The sequence below is a fragment of the Myiozetetes cayanensis genome, unplaced genomic scaffold (genome assembly GCF_022539395.1).
Source record: "Myiozetetes cayanensis isolate MyiCay16 unplaced genomic scaffold, myiCay2020 scf2-11, whole genome shotgun sequence".
Lineage (NCBI taxonomy): Eukaryota > Metazoa > Chordata > Aves > Passeriformes > Tyrannidae > Myiozetetes > Myiozetetes cayanensis.
In genome coordinates this window covers 3,780,490-3,800,358 of record NW_026087411.1, presented here as the reverse complement: position 1 = coordinate 3,800,358, position 19,869 = coordinate 3,780,490, and the positions used below count along the sequence as shown (strand labels likewise).

At 52.2% G+C, this 19,869-nt stretch overlaps 1 protein-coding gene across 1 annotated transcript; it reads right to left on the bottom strand.

Annotated features, from left to right (window-relative positions):
* Window positions 1-1,308: 1,308 nt before the first annotated feature.
* Window positions 1,309-18,749, bottom strand: PEX6 (peroxisomal biogenesis factor 6). Its single transcript, XM_050315220.1, has 17 exons — window positions 17,889-18,749; window positions 17,652-17,812; window positions 16,858-16,941; window positions 15,720-15,822; window positions 15,388-15,524; window positions 15,192-15,303; window positions 10,518-10,726; window positions 9,738-9,930; window positions 9,284-9,360; window positions 9,045-9,177; window positions 6,515-6,720; window positions 6,361-6,422; window positions 5,814-5,922; window positions 4,585-4,701; window positions 3,897-3,974; window positions 2,269-2,408; window positions 1,309-1,948 (listed from the first exon to the last, which is right to left on the bottom strand). Exons 1-17 carry the CDS (start codon window positions 18,747-18,749, stop codon window positions 1,812-1,814), a joined length of 2,919 nt encoding a protein of 972 aa, XP_050171177.1. The 3' UTR covers window positions 1,309-1,811.
* Between the last annotated feature and the right edge of the window lie 1,120 nt (window positions 18,750-19,869).

Sequence of the window (19,869 nt, the reverse complement as noted above, 5' to 3'; positions counted from 1 at the left end):
GGCAGGGTATGGGGCAAGGGGGACAGCCACAGCCTGTGGGGAAGGAGGTGCTCAGCCTGGGGGAAGCATGGGGTGGGTGCAGGTACAGTTTCACCTCCAAGCCCCTAGCTGCAGGTGCTAGACATGCCTGTGGTATGGGCTTTGGAGACAAGGGTGAGCTGGCTCCCAGGTGGTTACACATCCCTGCTGAGCCCACTGTAGCACTGCTCACAGGAGTGTGCTGCAGCAACCTGTTTTCTCCCCTGCACCTCTCAGCCAGGTGCTGACTCCTTGACAGCCCTCAGCCCCATCCTAGGGATACCCACGCCCCCCCCCAGGGTTCCCACATTGGAGCCTCCATCAGTGCTTTTGCTGTGGCTGCAGCTCCCTCCTTTTCACCCTGGGGAAGATGTGGTGCTCAGATCCAGTAGCACAGTGCAGTGTGGTCAGGGAGAGCTCTGCCCAAACATGCTAAGCTGCCAGAGCTGGAGCAACCGGGCTCCAGGCACGCACCATCTGCAGCTTCACATGTGGAACGCCAGAAGCTGCTAGGGGGCCAGTCCTTCCCGGAGGAGCTCAGTGGGGAGCAGGCCCTCACAGCCACACCCCCTAGCCCAGGGATCCAGCTGCCAGCAGGCTCAGTGCCGACAGCAGCGGGGCAAAGCTCGGCCCCAGCAACCCCTCGAGCTGGGGCACACGTGGGCCCTTGGCTGGGCGTGGGGCTGCCCCGGGGCTGCAGAGACTGAGCAGTGGCAGCTGCTGGCCAGCTGGGGGCCAGAGCTCAAAGGCCATTTGTTTGGCACCCTTGGTAAAGGCTGGGAAACCGGGCACACACGTTGCTGCCAGCAGCTGCTGTGAGGCTGCAGATGGAGGTGAGATAGGACTTGCAGGGGGGTCTGGGCCAACTGGTGCTCAGCACAAGTTAGTGCAGACAAGGCAGCTCCAGGCTGCTCCAGCCAAGGTTTGAGTATTTCCAAGGCTGAAGACCTCACTCTGTGACAAGTTTTCCTCTTATCCACTGGGAATTTCATTGCTGCCACTTGACCCCCTTGCCTCATGTCCTGTCACCCAGCACCTCCAGGAAGCACTGGGCTCCCTCTGCAAAGGGAGCTCAGCTTCCAGCAAAGCAGGCCCCATTCCCTCAGGCTCTCCTCATCCACCATGAGCTCCAGCCATTCTAGTGGGATGACAGTGGTCCCAGCCTGGCTCGCAGATGTGCTCCCCAATCTACCTGCAGGACAATGATTTCCCTGCAACACTCAGCCCACCCCGGGGCTTGCAGGGACCTTCCTGAGCCTTCAGCCAACATCAGCAAGCAACAACTTGAGGTCAGGCAGTGAATACCTAGTGCTGTACTTTATTGAGACTACATTAAGTTCAGGCCAGCTGGAGCAGCAGCATCCTGCTGCTCTCCACCCAGCAGCCCTCACTGGGGAGGGGCTGACACCCCAACAAGCAGCTGCCTCCAGTCCTGCGCTTTGCTGTCAAACTGGATGCAGTTTGAGGCTTGCTCACCTACCAGTGCCCTGTCACCCATGGAGACACTCCTACGTTGCCCACAACCATGGGATACAGCTTCCTCCCCAGGAGGAAGTCATCCATGCTCCCAGCAGCTACCATGTGCTGCGCCAGATGAGAGGGACCTTACAGAACCTGCCACCCTCCTGGCTGAGTAGCGCAGCATTTCCATCAGGCTTTGGCTCAGGAAACTGCACAGCCACTATTTCCACCCAAGCTCGAAAGAAGGGGGCCCAGGAGACATCAGAGAAGAGCATGTGGGTGCCTTTTTGGGCCCGTTCTCATCACTCCTCTAGTCCCAGCTTTGCTGAGCATTAGCAGGCTGCAAACTTCTGCTGGATGAGTCTGTACCTGAGCAGCTCCTGCTCAGAGACTGATGGCTGCAACCTCACAGCAGCCTGCAGAAAGTCTTCCATGGTCAGGATCAGAGCAGAGCTCTCAGTATCCAGCCCTGCACGAGAGAAAGAACAGGAAAGGGCTGAGAGGCAAATGCAGGGGCGTCTGGCAAGATCCAACAGCCCCACTCTCCAGCCACCAGAGACTGCAACGAAAACCTGTCTCACTCCTTCCCCCTGAGGCCAACCACTGGAGATGAAGATGACCACATCTGTCGAAACTGCCTGCCAGCCAGAAACCCAGAGCCCAGCACTGTAGTTCCAAAGCTGACGAGAGTCTTCTCACACAGCCCAGTTACCAGCAGTGGTAACTCTCCTCTCTGCCCCTTAGCTGGGCTGCTCCAACACGTGCAGCAAGTAAGGGCAGGGCTCCTACCTTCCTCAATCCATTCCACCTTGCGTTTGACAGCGCACATCATGGCGTCGGAGCACAGCGCATAGATGTCTGCTCCTGTCAGCTGAGCTGGGCATTTTTCTAGGATGGTGGTGAGATTCACAGAAGGATCCAGTTTAAACCTGTCAAGAGAGAAAAATGCAGGTGTAAAAGCCACATTAAAAGCAGACCAGGAAAGCTGTGACAGCCAGTGTGACTGGGCATGAAGAATCAGAGTACTCATGTTCAGCTGCTTCCGGACTGTGCTTTGCATGCTCAAAAAAAAAAATATTTAAAAAAATCAAAGTTTATTGCTTTTTTTCAACACAGTCACCTCTTTTGAAACTTTCCTGCAGAAAGGTCCTCTCTCCAGAACCAAAGGCAACTTTGAATCACAGCATCACACTACAGCATGGTCTGTCTGAGTTGGAAGGGACCTTAAAGATCATCTGGTTCCAAAACCCCTGTCATGGGCAGAGACACCTTCCACTACATGATGTTGCTCCAAGCCCCATCCACCCTGTCTTTGAGCACTTCCAAAGATGAGGCATCCACAATTTGTCTGGGCCTCTCTGGTTGCGGGTACCTGTTAGGAAGCACAAAGGATGTACGGAGCAGTCCTGGAGCCATGGTGCAGGATGAACTCTCTACAACACCATCTGTTTATGCACTTAGTGCTTGACTTCTCACTTAGATAAATTAAGTGCTCTGCATGCCTGGGAACAGCCTACAGCCAGGGCTGCGTAAGAACATGTTTAATTACAGACAGCACAAACCACTGTAACCCCAAACCACCCCATCAGAGCCGTGCTGCAGACAGCGAGCCTCCTTCAGCATGACCAGCACACTGATGGGTGGCATGGCTGCCAAGACACACGGTGTGACAAGCTGCTCACCGCCAGCCCACGCTCTTGCCTCTCCCACTAACTTATTGTCACAGGCAGCAGCAGTCACAGCTACCCATGACAGCCACCCATGAGAGAGTCCCTGCAGAGGCAGAGTCACAGCCACTCACCAAGCTGTGGTGGGTGATACCTCTGTACTTGAATGCAGGCCTTACCTCTTCTCCCTTAAGAGATGCTCTCAAGAGCTCAGAGCAGCTGGGGAAGCAGCCAAACCCTGCTGCTCAACAAGATCCCACACAACCAGAGACTGGAAAGACACACAGAGCACATGCTGAACACCCCTGAGCATCACAGGAAGAGAGGCAGTGTGATGAATGGAGCTGCCTTCACCCTTGGATCTGCAAACAGCAGGGGAATTCCTGGATACAGGATACAAACAGGAGCTTCCTGCCATGCAGTTGCACTGCATTCTCATGGCACTGTTCGGATTTGGCTGAGCTCCTCAAGAAGAGCATATGGGAACAGTGGCTGGAAAACTCTACTAACCACTCCACTTGGACAGCCAGGCTGAGCTGCTCCCATCTTCTCGGAAAACCAGTCCTAATTCTGCTTCTGGAAGTTGCTCTATTCTCTTCCCCTACCTGCTGGTTGTGGGTCAGTGACTGCAAGTGCTGCCCAGGGCTCTGACATGAAGCCAAGCTGAAGCACACTAAGCATCAACTCCAGGAAGGCTGTGACCCATTGGAGGGTTGTGGAAGATTGCTGGGAGAGCCCAGGGTCACTCACTTCCTGGTGATGGCACTCAGCACCTGCAGCTGAGACTCATGGTCTTCGTTTATGCCCACATAGACCAGCTTGTCAAACCTGTCAGACAAGAGAGGACAGTCAAGAACAGGCCGAGGCAAACCTGCCACTTATGCTCAGCCCTGTGCACCAGGAACTGAAGGGTGGCCCTGAGACAGCTCTTTTTGCTGCCAAGTTCATGAATAAGCCTGGAGAGCAGCAGTCAATGTGCTGGAGGGCAGGGCTTCTCTCCAGAAGGATGGGGGCAGGCTGGAGAAATGGGCTGACAGGAACCACATAGGGTTCAACAACAGCTGATACAAAGTTTGCCCCAGGATGGGCAAGACAAAGGCTTGAAGACCACGTGGGGGGCAATTCTGCAGAACAGGCCAAGGGGGCCAATTCCTCCACCAGTTTGGTGCCACAGCAGGTCCCTTATTGTCTTGCTGTGCTGTTAGGACAGTAAAACAGAGTCGTGGGGAGAACAAGCTGTGGTATCTTGTGCTGCTGCTACAGCCACAGGCACTGGCCTCCTCTTGGCTTCCTATCTCCCTTGTAAGCCAGGGCCAGGGACCTTTAGGAACGATCTGTGGGGAAGCAGCATGGTGGGGACACAGTCCATCCAGCTCATCACTGCCTGAAGAGCTCTGGGGAACTACCCTGGAGCAAGGCTGGGTAGAACGTGACATACCTGCCTGGCCGGAGCAGAGCTGGGTCCAGGAGGTCAGGCCTGTTTGTGGCTCCAATGACAAACACGTCTCTGGTGGAGTGAAGGCCATCAAGCTCTGCCAGGAGCTGTGAGACAACTCTGCAGGGAGCAAGACAGGATGCTCACAACTAGGACTTGGCAAGTCACTCACTGTCTCCCTCAGCCACCAAGGCAAAGAGGAAGAAGCAAGGCCACTGGCAGGTCCATTTCTTGGACTTCATCTACTATTTCTCTTCCCTAAAAAGCCCTGACAAAGCCATCCAGAATTCTCTGATAGCACATCCAGCCAGTGCGTGGGTTCATTGCATACTGAGTCCAAACCCTGGTACCCACACAGTCTTTCAGGTCTGTGCTCAGCTCTGAACCCTTTCAGGGTGGCCACATGAGCTTATACTTGCTATCTAACGTTGGCAACACAGACCAAACACAGGCAGGCATGTATGGTTGTGGCTGAAGTTTCCCACTCATATGTGCTGGCCAGTTCTAGCTCTCCTTGCAATGTGGTACTGCCCAGCAAGTCCAGCTGCCCAGCAGTCCATGCCAGGGACACGTTGGCAGGCCAGCCATGCAAACACAGCATTCCAGTGCTGCACAGGCCTCCTGGCAGTGGGATATCTCCACCAGGTTCTGGGATCAATGAGCACTATACCCAGTCCATTCCAGAGCCAGTCGGATGTGTGTGTGAAGCTGGATGCCAGGAGCATATGATGTCACTGGAAAATTCTGCAGAACCCCTCATGGACAAAGAGAAAGACCAGATGGGGACTACCAGCTCACCAGAAGTGGTTTGGGGGAAATAACCCTGTTTCTGGGTATCTCTAAGCTGTATATACTTTGCTTCTACCAGAAGCAGCTGAAAGGTTTTCCACCACATGGAAACAGGAGTTAATAGGAGGAGAGCACAGCGGGGTGTGAAGGATGACTGTGGAGAGACCAAAGGGAGCACCTGGCAGCCACAGAAGCAGATGGAGGAGACTGTCTTAACCAAATGTTTGCACAACAAGATTGGGCAACTGGGAACCTAAGGCAATGCAAACAGCAGTACTAATGTTCAGAGAGAGGAGAAAGGCCGTGCTCCCTTAAGGGAGCTGGGAGAGGAAAAAGCAGAGAAAGAGATATGGGATGGACTCTGCCTCGCAGGGCAATCTTAGGCATCCCCTGCAGCTGAGGCAGGTATGCTGCTCTCCCAAGGACACATGATGCTCACTTACCTGTCCATGACACCCCCTGAATCTCCACTTCGCCCACGACTGGGGGCCAGGGAATCCAGTTCATCAAAGAAGATAATGCAGGGAGCAGCTGCCCTGGCTCTGGCAAACACTGGAAGGAGACAGCACAAAAGGTGAAAAAGACGTGGAGGAGCAGTCAACAGCAATAAGACCTGCTACCCTCCCAGCAGGGAAGAGTTGTGGGTGGAAACCTGATGCCCACTCTATCACCACCAACAACTGCTTCTGCCTGAGTGGCTCAGGGGGACAGGCAGCACCCAGCAGGATGGGCCCTGAGGCTCAGCTGTGTCTCTGAGGGGTTTCTGTCCCATTGGGAACACCAGGGACAAGAGCAACAGGAGCAGAGAGCAGGAGGGCAAACAGCAGCGAGGCAGGGAATGGACTGGGTGTAGGAGACAGCTGGGTAGATGCCCTTGCTGAGAGCTGTGGGTGGGAGCCGAGAAAAGGGGTTTAAGCACTACCTCCTTCCCTCCAGCAGTACAGAAAAGCCCAGCCTTCCCACATGCAGAAGCAGGATGCAGATCCTTACCATTGCGCACATTCTCTTCGCTTTGCCCAACATACATGTTGATGAGCTCTGGCCCTTTCACGCTGCGGGGCAGAGAAGAGGGAGCCACTTAGAGGATGCCCATCCCCTACCAGGAAAAGTCAGCCCCATTGTGTGACCCACTCCCGCTCTTCACCTAAGGAACGTCATGGCACACGTTGTTGCCACAGCTTTTGCCAGCAAGGTCTTCCCTGTCCCTGGAGGCCCATACAGCAGCAGACCAGAGCGGCACAGACCCAGTGACAGCAGCTCTGGGTGCTCCAGGGGCAACTGGATAGTGTCCAGTATCTCCTTCTTCACCTCTTGCAGCCCACCAACATCCTGCCAGGACACCGAGGGGATCTGCCAAGAGAGGGAGAATCTCTGTTAGCACCTCTTCCTCAGCCCCAAGCATGCCTGGGCAGCTCTTGCTCCAGCATCCAGCATCCACATTTCCCCCCTTCCGAGCTTTGCAATAGGGAAAACAAACTGGCACACATGCCCAGCCATGCTGCACTCGCAGCGTGCGCCTCATCTCCAATCCTCCATCACACCTCATATCATCCGTCAGCAAAAATACCCTAGGGAAAGTATCTGGCAGGGTTGCCTGCAGCTTTGTGGAGGACAGTCCTGCTGCAGACAGCCCTTGGGATGCATGAGGGAAGGTAAAAATTAAGAAAGAACAAAAAATTTAAAAAAAAAAAAAGAAACCTGGATCTAGCAATTATGAGCTACTTATGTTCAGGGCATCTTGACTGCCAAGGCAACGAGACTGTGCAAGGGTTTCACACCTTCCAGAGCAGCAGAATCTGGGCTGCCAGGACCTCTGTGATGTAAATGAGGATGTGAGAGACAGACATCCTGGAGGACAGTGTACAAAACACTCGCTGCTTTGGAAAGGGGGGATGCAAGAGCAAAGTCCGTGTATGCTTACCAGAAATAGATGGGGATGGGGTCAGCTGCAGACACGCAAGGGTCATGGCAAATAGAAGAAAGACAGCAAACCTGAGACGGGTGAGTCATGCCACTTTGGTTATTTTGTGCTGAGCAAAACAATCCTGGAGGATACTGCTGCTCTGCTCATGGCTTTAGAAATGGCTGGAATGCCCCAGTCTGCATGACATCATCCTGAGAGTCAGAGCTGCTCTCCTGGGAACACGCAGAGAAAGCAAAGCCCCAGAACACCTCCCACCAGCTGCTGGCTGGGTGGGGAACAGGTGCCAGCACAAATGGGGAGTTTAAAAATAAGCTAGGGCAAAATTCTGTCCCCCTCAGCCAATTTTGAATTCCTTCCTTTGCCACTTGAGATTATGTTGTCTCATGCTATTTCTCTAGCTATCTAGGAAATCCACCAGAAAAATTAGGTCAAACAAAACAAAGATTTCCAGAAAAAAAAAACCTTTTAAAGCAAAAGGTCACAGGCACTCCTTCTGCAGTGCCAATGAATGAAGAGCTGTCCTGTCCTCTGCATTCTTGCTTATACTGCCTCGCTAGAAAGAGCTCTAAAGACATCAGCACAGGAGCTGGAAAACTGCAGCAAGGTTGTTTTCAAGGGAGCACATTTTAAGTCTAGGACACATTGTAGACACTGCTAGCACCTGGAGGTTTAGATCAGTGTCCTCTAGAAGGCTCAAGCTTTAACTGCAAACAAATGTGTGAATAACCAGGAAATGCAAGCAGGGAACTGAAGGCAATGTATGTTGAGAGTATCCAGGTCTGCTAATGGGCTTTCTGAACTGCAACCAATTATGAAGAAATCAATAAAGGATTGTAAAATACAAACAAAATTAGCTCTCATTCACACAGCTCACTGCTGTGTGAATGATGTTTATTTGTCTTACAGTGAACTTGGCAAACACCTCAAACCAGAGCTCACTTCAGTTTCTAGTAAATTTATACATTAATTAAGTGCTGGAGTAGCTCCTGAATGATGACATCAGCAAGGTGTTTTCTTGTTAGGGCAGACTGCAAGTGGGCAGTTGAGGAAGGTGTCAGAATAACTGCTCCAAGGCCAAGGTTTCCTTGTCCTGTGCAGAGCTCAGTTTGCTGCACCCATGGGTGTGGAAAAGAGGTTCTGATCACTCTGCTTGGTCCTAATACCACATTACCCAGCAAAAACAGTCACCCCAAATGCTGTTTCCCTGGGTGCCAAGCTGCCAGAATTGGATCACATCCCTCCTGAGAAGCTGACTCAGCTGGTTTTCTCAGACTCTTCATGTTGCTTTACCTGAAAAACCCCCAAACTCTTCAAACTGCTTGGCTGTCAGAAAAGCCCATTCCAGCCAAAGCAACATCCAAGGCCAGGGATCAAATTTAAGGCTTTTCACACATGTGGAGAAACTCCCTCACCAGCCTCTGTTCCCAGAAGCCAGGTGGCTGGGGAGGCCTCAGCGAGGCAGCCAGCCTGCAGCTGACTTTGCCTCTTGAAAGGCTGAGCTGCACAGCTAGAACTCCTACGGCACCAGCCAACTGAGTGGGCTGCAATCAGTATGGCAAGGGCTTCCCTGCCAAATTCAAAGCCAAGAGCCAAAAGCACTAGTGTGGGAAAGCCCACAGGGGACTGTTTCCCATTCAAAGCTGGGGAAATACATGGAAGGACAGAGCAGCAAGCAATATGCCAGCACACAGCCATCCTGAGCCAACAGCTTCTGCAGAACCAACCCATTTCCTGTGCCCCAGCATCCTACCTTCGGGGCTCCCACTGCCTGTGAATGAGTGTCATGCAGCTGGTCCAGCGCAACACTAAAATCCTCCTCAAGCACCGGGAACCCAGCAGTGCAAAAATCTCTCTCCACTTCTTCACTCAGTCCACCTGGAAAACTGAGAAGAGAAAAGGGAAGGACTCGGGCTCTGCCCCACTCCTGGCATTATTTGGCTGGTTGCAGCCCCTGCCCTCCCCCACCTCCTGCCCTCTTGTCTGTGCTACCTCAAGGCTTGGATGCGGGTACAAGCAGCTCGGCTGCTGTGGGACAACAGGGCACAGAAATCTCCCAGCACAAAGCCCTGTGAATGTGGAAACAAAGAGCATCAGTTCAGCCCCTGACCACAGCTCCATCTAGGCCATAAAAGGTGTATGGGGAAAAATTCCTTGCAGAGATGTTCTCTGAACCTCTGTGCCCTGGTTAAAGTCTCTAGCTTCTTTTCTTCCTATTAGCTCTGTCTTGTAGTAGAGCTGAACATCAGACAGCACCTTTGCAAATGGAGTGGAGTCCTTAGGCTCTAGAAATCTGCACTTAAAGCTGATGTCTGAGGACCAGGGTTAACCACTGAAAAAGCTGACTGGGCTGTGGGAATTAGCCCCTTTCTCCAAGGCCAGTGGGGAAGATTGGCTCAGCACACCCAGCCTGCCCATCTCCACATGCTGCTGTGGTTTTACTCACGGCAGTCCTGCGGGCCAGCTTGGATAGGCTCACTTCTTTGCCCAGAGACAGACTAGCAGTCAGCATGCTCAGCATCAACCTCCTCTGCTCTTCTGAAGGGGCTTCAATTTTCACCTCGTGAAGGAAAGCAGTCTGCAAGTCTGTAGGAACATCCTGGGGCTTGCAGGTTGTGCCAATCACCAGGACAGGATGGCTGTTGAGAAAAGGGGGACAGTGTATGGTCTCAGCTCTGTGGGAGCTTCCCTCTTACATTGCTATTGCATATGCCAACTCACTCTCCAATGGCTAGGCCTTTTTCCAAGAAATACACACAGACTGGCTGAAGTGTCTTGCAGCCACTCTCCTCCAGCTTGCCCTCAAACTGCTTTGTGAGCTTTGTCTCCAAGTCAAGGCCCTTCAAGTGACATCTTGTTTCTTCACCTGATGTCTGCCACCCTGCTACTTGTCATCAGCCTCGACACTCTCCTGGAATCCAGCTCCCTGCTGGGGTCCCTGAGACCCTTGGCACGTCTCACAGCAAACATACACGGTTTGCTCATCTGAACAACTCAGGAACCAGCTTCAGACAACAAAGCTTCCTGACTGCCTCTGCCATTAAGCTGGAAAAACAAGGGACCTCTGAAGTAAACAAAACAAGTCTGGGAGAGACTCCACTGGATTAAAAATAAAACAGGACGCGTTAGCAATCAGTTACCTTGATGTAACAGTGACTGCTGCCCTAGGAATGGCAGAAGCAAACAACTACCTCAGATGCCCACAGCAAACATGCAGGCTCCGTACCTCAGTGCTGGGTCTCTGTCCAGGAGCAGCTGCCTCAGAGTAGCAATGACCCTGGCATCCTCTCTCAGCCCGTCTCGGTCTCTGCCAAGCACCTCGATGTCTTTCAGCAGGAGCACACACGGACGGTACTGCTGGGCCTGGGTGAAGGCCATCTGTACTTTCTCTTCTGTGGCTGCACTGGTATCACTGCACAAACTAACGCAATCCACCTGTGAGACAGACCACACAACACAGCATGCACAAGTTGCAACATGGACAGCTGGAGGACCAAGGACAATGTTCAGTGCCACAAAGCCTTCCATGGGCAATTCACAGGTCAAAGGAGATGTAAGTGGATATTTCCCAGAGGGACATTCAGGTCATGTTGAAAATAGACATATTTAGGAGACTGCAAGAGGTGGGGTGGACAGAAGGGTCTTATCTGAAAAAGGTGAGGCAAAGGGACCAGAGAAATCAATACAGTGGATGTCACGGCTCAGCAACCTAAGCTGGAAGGTATGGGAGAGCTGTGGAAGACACGGAGAACAAGGTGTCTTGGAGGAACAGTGCAAAGAGCAGAGAAGGAGACTCAGGAAACTGTTCAATACGTGCTGCACAGGCTCAAAGTGCAAGAGGAAGGTAGTAGGTGAGGGTGTGTGTCAGGGGGAAATTATAGGTGGCTAGAAGCCCAGACGCTGTTTACAAAGCAAACACTTGGTGAAGTCATGCAAGGGGAGGGGTGACTGGTGAGCCTTGAACAGCAGCCTGAACACTGCTGGAAACAGGCAGTGCTGCCTCCTGGTGCTCCAAGGTTGTGCAGGGAGAGCCAAACCATCTCTGGGATTCCCTGAGCCTCATCCTCAGAATGCTCAGGATGCTTGGAGCAGGGAGAACAGCTCAAGAGCAGACATAAAGGGTAAGGACAGGGACACAGAGCAGAGGAACTCCTGTGCTCCACATACTATAGAAAAAACCCAGGAGTTAGGGTTGTGGCAGGCCTCATGGCAGCAGTATCTGTATGCAAGTACAGAAAGGCAGAGAGAAAGGACAAAAAACTGTTATCAACAAGTGGTAGAGATTAGAGTGGGGAAGAATTACTGTGTCCTGGTAGGACAGCAGACAGAACAGTCAGAGAAAGGGAAGAGCAGACAGAATGGTAGCATAAGCATTGCAGTCAGTGAGAAAGGGAGGGGAGAGCATAAAAGCTGGGATAGGAGAATAAAATGGACAGCAAATACCTCTAGCTTCAATAGTGTGTTAGTCTTTTAAAGCAGCACACATGCCAAAACCAGAGTTGTTGCCTTGCACACATATCCCACTAGAAACTGAGGCCATTCTGACAGGACAGGGCAGTGACAAAGTGCTCCCAAACACATCCTAAACATGGATCTGAAGGTACTATGAGATCTCTGCAATCTTGTACTGGATTCCCAGAGCTATGGCACATCTACAGAAAAGTCAGAGCTCAGCACCAATAAGAATCATGTCCAGATGAGCAGCATAGCAGCAGGCCAAGGCTGTATCCACCTCTTCCATGGACCAACTGTTACAGCTTTACTTGGATAGAAAAGAACAGGAAAAGAGTAATGTCAACTTAACAGGACCTAACTTCTATATAGAAGAAAACTCAAAAATTCAAAGTGCTTAGCTTGTTTTCTATGAGTTTACTCTAAAAATACCCACCAAGGAAAGGAGCAAGCCTACAATTTCCTTCCACAAAAAAATGAATCTTCCAACTCCATTCTTTCCACCTTTCCTCCTCTTCCATATCATTTCAGAAATCTCCTAGAAAAGTCACCATGGGACTTCCAATCCTCTTACTTTTGCAAAAGTAACTCTACAGATTCAAGGAAATTAAAGCACTTGTGAGTCTGGGAATACCCAGACTGTCAGAGTGAACAAAAGAGGCGTGCAGAAGGAAAATAGCATTTTTTAACACATCTTGGTTCCCAGAACTTCCAGTGCTGGACAGATACAGGTGCTAGACTTCATTTTGGTCATGGAGCTTTCCCAGTACAGCCACAGATGTAAGGATATGGGAAGGGCTGTACTGGTTCAGACCAAGAGTCCACTGAGCCCACTATTTTGTCTCCAAGCATCACCACATGGGTCTGCTTAAGAACAAGATCACATATAATCCTCTCCCCTAAGTACTCTTCCAGGCACCTACCATTCCCACCAAAAGGGATTTTTCCAGCCAGATGTGGTTTTGTAACAGTAGATTTCTCCTCCAATTACTCTTACCTACACAAAGAACTATCTCCTTCAGCTTAACTGTTCCCACTAACTTCATCTGACAGCCCCAGGCCTCAGGCTAGCACAGAGAAAAGTGAACACTTTCCACTCTCCGCTGACTACTCAAGATCTTGTAAAAAACCTCTTTCAAAAAGATCTTGTAAAAACCTCTATCTCCCTAAATTCTTTATTTTTCAAGCTGAAGGTTTATTCAGCTTTTCACCACACAGAAATTGGTGTAGATCCCTGATCTTGTGCAGTGTCTTTCTCTGAATTTTTCCAGTTCAGTTTTATGCTTTTGTGAGTGGGGACATCAGAACTGTGCACAATACTCAAGCTGTGGCAAGACGCAGATCTGCACAGCAACAGCACCTACTCTTGAGTTTGTTTCCCAAAATGTGGTATGATTTTTGACATATATGGAGAGAAGAGCACAAGTTTTCATTAAGCCATTGACACAAACCCAAATTCTTGATATTGAGAGTCAGCTTGAAATATATAATTTTCCATATAAAACCAACTACAGGGAATTTTACCTGCCACTTCACTGCTCACTCACTTTGTCTCTTCAAAGTTCTCGTCTAATCCAAGGACATTCTATCTCCCTTTTCTCTTAGCTTTAATAACTTGTTAATAACTTAGTTATCAACAAACCATCACATCACTGTTCACCTCCTTTCCCGGGTTATTTCTGACCTCTCAGTGCAGATGCCTGCAGAGCTCTGCTTCCGATTGTGAACACTCACCAAATACTCCCATCCCACTCCCAACCTTTAACAGCACTTTATCCACGTCAGGACCTTCACTCAGATCCCCCCACTCCTCAATTTCCCAAAGAGCATTTTCAAAACCTAGATAGACTGTGTTAGTCAAGTTACCTTCCCCACATGCTTGGTAGTACCTTCAACTTTCTGAAGGTTTACAGGACAGGACTTCTTGTTGCAAAAACTATATATATTCTTCACAAGTAGTGAAGTCATCTCAGAGTATGCTAATGTGATCCTTTAATCTAACCAGCTGCAGGTTTGTGCCCCTTGAAGAACGCCTTGTTTTCAGCAACTGCCCTTTCCCTGCTGTTCATGTTTTGTCTTCCATTCATTTTTCTCAGGGCCATCTCAATACAATCTATGCAGTGGCCCTGTGCTGTGGCACAGTGTCCCTCATGTACCTCCACAGCAGACACAACATTCATGGAATCATAGAATTAACTGGGTTGGAAGAGACCTCCAAGATCATCAACTCCAACCCTCGATCCAACCCCACTGTGATTACCAGATCATGGCACTCAGTGCCACATCCAGCCTCGTCTTAAAAACTTCCAGGGACAGTGAATCCACCACCTCTCTGGGCAGGCCATTCCAATGCCTGATCACTCTCTCTGTAAAGAACTTCTTTCTAATATCCAACCTAAACCTCCCCTGGCAGAGCTTCAGCCCGTGCCCTCTTGTCCTACTGCTGATTGCCGGGGAGAAGAGACTGACTCCCACCTGGCTACAACCTCCTTTCAAGGAGTTGTAGAGAGTGATGAGGTCACCCCTGAGCCTCCTCTTCTCCGGACTAAACAACCCCAGCTCCCTCAGCCTCTCCTCATAGGACTTGTGCTCAAGTCCCTTCATCAGCCTCGTTGTTCTTCCCTTGTCTCATTCTTTCTTTCTAAAGAATCCCCATTTTGATGCCATTCCCCTTTCAGAAGCCAAGCATTACTATGGAAAATTTGGGGTCTTTTTTGGTCTTGGCAGAGGTGGGGGGAGAGTGGTCAGTGTGAACACAGTTACAGGGCAGCTCTTGTACAGGCTGAGAGATTTTGAACCAGGTCTGGCACACGTGCTGACAGGAAACCAAGGGCTGCTTTTACCAATGGCTGCTTTTCTTTTCTAGCTTTCCCACCCAGATAAAAAAGATCGCAGCATCATCTGTGCCTGACTTTCTAACATGCATTTTGCCCAATCTATGCAGGAACAATTGAAAACAAACACCCAATGCCACTGCAATTCCTGCTCTCATCACACCTCTAATTCAATTCCAATTCTCCAATCTCAGTATATTTTAGTTCCTGCCACTCGTTAGGGTACAATTTCAACTCAATGCCCTGTCAAATGACAGGACATCAGTCCACTGAAACACAACTGCGTGTGGCAGTACTTGTAAAGTACATCAGCCTGACAGCAATAATAGCAACAGTCAGTGAAGAAAGGCACAAATGCATGCCCTGGACAAAGAAATCTCTACTGATTCCAGAGCACTGCAGGGTACGCTCCAGAGGAAACATCTCTTCGTGCTTCTGCTTGAGCTGCTAAGCTCAGCATACTCAGACTCCTTTTGTCTGCGTGTATGCATGAAAGCAGCTCCTGGGTAGGCTCGTGTCACGGCTGCAGCGTGTTGGCATGTCTGACTTAAAGAACATTTCCATAATTCTTTGTATGTTGTAAATCCACCCATCAGCAGGCCACAAAGATGTACCTTGAAGATGTGGAGGTTGAGGCAGCTACATGCAGCTCTGACAGCCATCAGTTTCCCGCTGCCGCTTGGCCCCGAGAGGAGAACGCTGGTGACGCTGCTCAGAGCACTGACCCTGTAACAGACAGGGAGTTTTCCCAGTGACCAGGGAGCAGAGTCCCACCTCTTCTGGGGCTCATTAGAAGGAATTCTAACTCACCGACTGTTTAGGTGAGGACGAAGAGCATCACAGAGCTGCTTCACAACATCAGAAAGTCCAGCAGGAGACAAACTGCTCCAAAACTCGTGGCTGTTATAGGCTGGGGCAGATGGGACAGCGCTGTTTGTTGAGCCCACCTGTGAGAAAGGAAAAATAGCACTCTGTGGAACATCACCCAAGTAAAGACAGGTTACCAATTGACAAAGTCTGTCCTGAAATGCCATTTTTCAATGGCTGGAGACACAAGCCTCCACAGGTACATTCATCATCCATAGTGCAGTGTCAGCCTCATATCTCCTGTACACCCTCTCTGCTCTCTATTGATGTCTTACCAGATAAAGAGAAGTGTTCTGGGTGTCCACCAGGTAACCCTCAGACTGCTCACCTTCCACCATACCTAAAATCTTCTTCACTTTGAAATAAAGCTCTGGCCACCTAAGGGAAAAAACAAGCAGTCTAAATTGCTGAGTGAAGATCTTGAAGGCAGGAACAGCACAGTTGTTAAGAAGCAGACAGCTGAAAAGAACAGGTAAGCAGAGATACTCTGCCCTTCTCACAGAACCTTACGGATCCTGCTGGGATACGGCCAGACAGACCAACAGTACTGTCAACAATTACAGCTTCTGCTAGTGGCTTCAGTGCACAAGTACAGCTGTACTAACCTCATTTCATCTACCTAAGAGCTCGAGATATTCACTTTTCTGCCATGATTTTCTTCATCACAACTCCAGATTCATCTGCAGCTTATAAAACCCTACAGCTTATGAAAGTCTTCTCTGCAGGCCGCAGTCTAGGACTCACCCAAATGCCACGAGAGGCTTACAAGCATCCTGCCCTGGACTGGAGTAGCACTGCAAACTGTCTCTGGTGCATCCTGCTCGAATGGTCCAAGGCAATTCCTTGCACTGCACGCCTCAGTTACCTGTGCTAGTTCCCTCAGGGACACAGCTGAAGCACTTACATTAACATTGGCCAAATGTCACTTTGAGCACCTCTACTCTGATACAAAGACAACCTTCTCCCATTTAGCACAGAACCATTTCAAAGCCACATGAGCAAAACCAATAAAGGCAGAATTGGTGACAGACAGTTATTCCAACATGAACTCTAAGGACTTATATTCACATTTTGATGTTTGCCCAGCTTCCACTTTGCTTTCTTTATGTGGCACTGACTGTCCTCAGGCCACCCCTTCCTCTTCATCCTTTATCCCATCAGTTTCTCTACCTCTTTTTCTCCTTTCTTCCCTTCATGACTATTAGAGTGAGCTAACAGAGGCTTCCCTCTTAGCTGCAGCCCTCCATAGTCCAACAAACCACTTCCCTCTTCCCTGTAAACTAAGGCACAGATAAACACTAAACTCCAGGGACAGATCAGAATGGAATAAACTATCTCAAGAGAGTCAGTAGTGGAAAAGTATCTTTGCTCTTCTGGTACCATGTAGTAGAGCCACAGTTTGTTGACACCTACCTTAGGAACTTGTCTGCATTTGCTTCTATAAATTCAGCATTTCCAAATGTTGGAACACACAGGATGTCTCCCTCCTGGGCCAGCCTACAAAAAAAAACACTGTTTCACTGGTGAAAGAGAGTAAATCCTTCTGGTTGTGTGTCTTTCCTGCCCTGTATCACATATGTTTTTACAGAAAAGAATGCACCAGTTCATACCTACTTATTCCTTGCCTGTAAATAAAGCTACGAATAGCCACTGAAAGATTTGGCATGCACCAGGTGAGAGCAGGCATACCCAGATTACTAAGGGGAGCCTTCTGGGAATGCTATAGATGAACATCCGTAGAGTGTCTCATCCAGACAAAACATCCTCCTTATGCATGGAACAGCTGGGTATAATTCCAACAGAGAGCCTTGACAGGCAAACGAAAGATGCTCATGTGCAGAAGAGAATACGGCAACATATCCAGTTTCCTGACTACTCAACTTCATTCAAAGCTGAGAACCGAGATTACAAACGTGGCCCAGAATGGAGGTTTGTGGGCAGCACTTGCAAGCCCTTGGCACTGGACAGCAGATCATGAGAAGGATACTTGAAGATGACTTCCTAAGGACAGGACAAGAGGTGTTGCATGCAAGTGGAACACACTCTTGAGAAGGTAATTCAAGGTGATATTCTAAAACTACACAGCACCTGCACTGAGGATGCTGATGATGCACATCATCAGTGTGTGTCAGATCTGAGTGTCACAAACAAACAGCAAGAGTGTATCTCATGAGTACAGACACGTGTGTCTGCCCCACACAGCTCACCGGGGCGTTTCGAAGTGCCTGTAGAGCACGCGGTTATAGCCTCCCTGGGTGCAGTAGGCCGGCGAGCAGATGATCTCTAGGTGCAGCTCTTTGGCGAAAGGGGGCACGGAAAGCACAGACCGGCTGCCCTTCCCATCTGCCGCGCCGCTCCTTTCATACCTCTGCAGAGGGGATGGGGCGCAGCATAAGCCCCCGCTGCCGCCGGCCCGCTGCCCGGGGTGCCCGGCCCCGGCTCACCTGCAGGCGGAGGTGGGCGGCAGCAGCGGGGTCGCAGCCCAGGTTGAAGGCCAGGGCGGGGTGCAGCAGCGCGGCACCGTCGGCCAGGCAGCGGCGGGCGGCCCGCGGGTACTCCCAGGGCGGCGGCCGGGCCAGCAGCGCCGCCAGATGCTCACGGGCCGCCCCCTCGGCGCCCACCCGCACCCACTCGCCCTGGAACAGCCCCAGCGCCAGCAGCCCGCGCCGGCTCACCCACACCTCGGCCCCGCCGCCGCCGCCCGCCCCGCCGGGCACGGCCCGCAGCCTCGGGCCGGCGGCGGCGGCGGTGACGAAGCGGGACACGAGGGGCGGCGCGGCGGGGGCCCGGCCGCGGGCGGTGCCCGGCGGGGCGGGCGGCGGCGGCGGGGGAGCGAGGGCGGTGCGCGTCCCGCTGCCCAGCAACCCCTGGAGCGCCGGGCGCGCCTCCACCACCAGCGGGCCCGGCCCCGGGCCCGGCCCCGGCAGCGCCTCGCCCCGCCGCGCCAGCACCGCGCCGCCCGCCGGCCGCCCCGCCCGCCCCGTCGCCCCCAGCAGCACCCAGGCGAGCGCCGGCGGCGCCGCACGGGCCACGGCCACCCGCCGGCCCGGCGCCAGCCCCAGCCGCCGCAGCAGCGCCCCGCGCAGCCACAGCTCCGCGCCGCGCCGCCCGCCCGCCTCCAGCGCCACGGCGCTCAGCAGCACGGGCTGCGCCCCGCCGCGCCCCGCCGGCCGCACCGCCAGCACCAGCGAACCGCCCCGCCCGCGCAGCGCCGCGCACAGCGCCGGCGGCGCCAGCAGCAGCGCCGTGGCCGGGGCCAGCTCGGCCGGCGGCGCGTCCAGCGGCCGCAGCACCGCCACCGCCATCGCGCCGCGGGCACGGAGCCGGGGACGGGCCGGGGAGGAGCTCCGGGACCGCCCGCCCCGCCGAGGCCACAGAGCGGCGGCGCAGAGCGGCCCCGGCGGCTGGGGCAGTGCAGCGCGCCCGAGCGGCTGCGCTCCTGCACCTTCTCCGAGCCGCGCCGGCGGCAGCGACACCCCGTGACGCCGGCCCCGTCCTCCCCAGGCTCCAGCAGGTCTGCAGCCACAGGCTGCGAGAGGTGGGAAAAAGCGGGAATGGGGGCCAAAAAGGCGGGCGAGGCTTTTGCTGCTCCGCCACTCCCCGCTCCCGTGAGTCTCATAGCAACAGAGTGTGGAGTCGGAGGGAATTGGCACTCAGGGCAGAGCAGGGTGCCTCGCCAGTGCGAACCTCGTGAGATGTTGTGGGCTGAATACGTGCCTTTGGCTTAGAAGAATGCACTTGTATTGGTGCTAGTGCTGAACTAATCTTGGAAATCACAGACATAGAATATCCTGAGTTGGAAGGGATGCATCAAGATCATCAAAGTCCAACTTCTTCCCGTGCACAGGACAACCCCAGTAATTGCAGAGAACGCCTGAGAGCATTGTCCAAACACTTGAACTCTCTCAGGCTTGGTACTGTGACCACTTCCCTGGGAAACCTGTTTCAGCACCCAGTTACCCTCTGGGTGAGAAACCTTTTCCTAATATCCAACCTAAACCTCCCCTGACACGCTTCACAACCATTCCCTCGGGTCCTGTCACTGGTCACCACAGAGAAAAGATCAGTGCCTGCCCCCTACTTTCCCTTGTTAGGAAACTGTAGACTGCTGTGAGGTCTCTCCTCACTCTCCTCATCTTCAGGCTGAACAGACCAAGTGACCTTAGCCTTCCTCTTATGGCTTCCTCTCTAGAACTTTCAACAACTTCGTGGCCCTCCTTTGGGTGCTCTCCAAGAGTTTTAATATCTTTCCTGTGTTGTGGTGACCAAAACTGATTACAGCCCTCGAGGTGAGGCCGCACCAGTGCAGAGTAGAACAGGACAATCACCTCCTTTGACCAGCTGGTGATGCTGTGCCTGATACACCGCAGAACACAGCTGGCCTGTATCTGGAGAAAGTCAGAGCCTCTGATCAGTGCCTGTGCC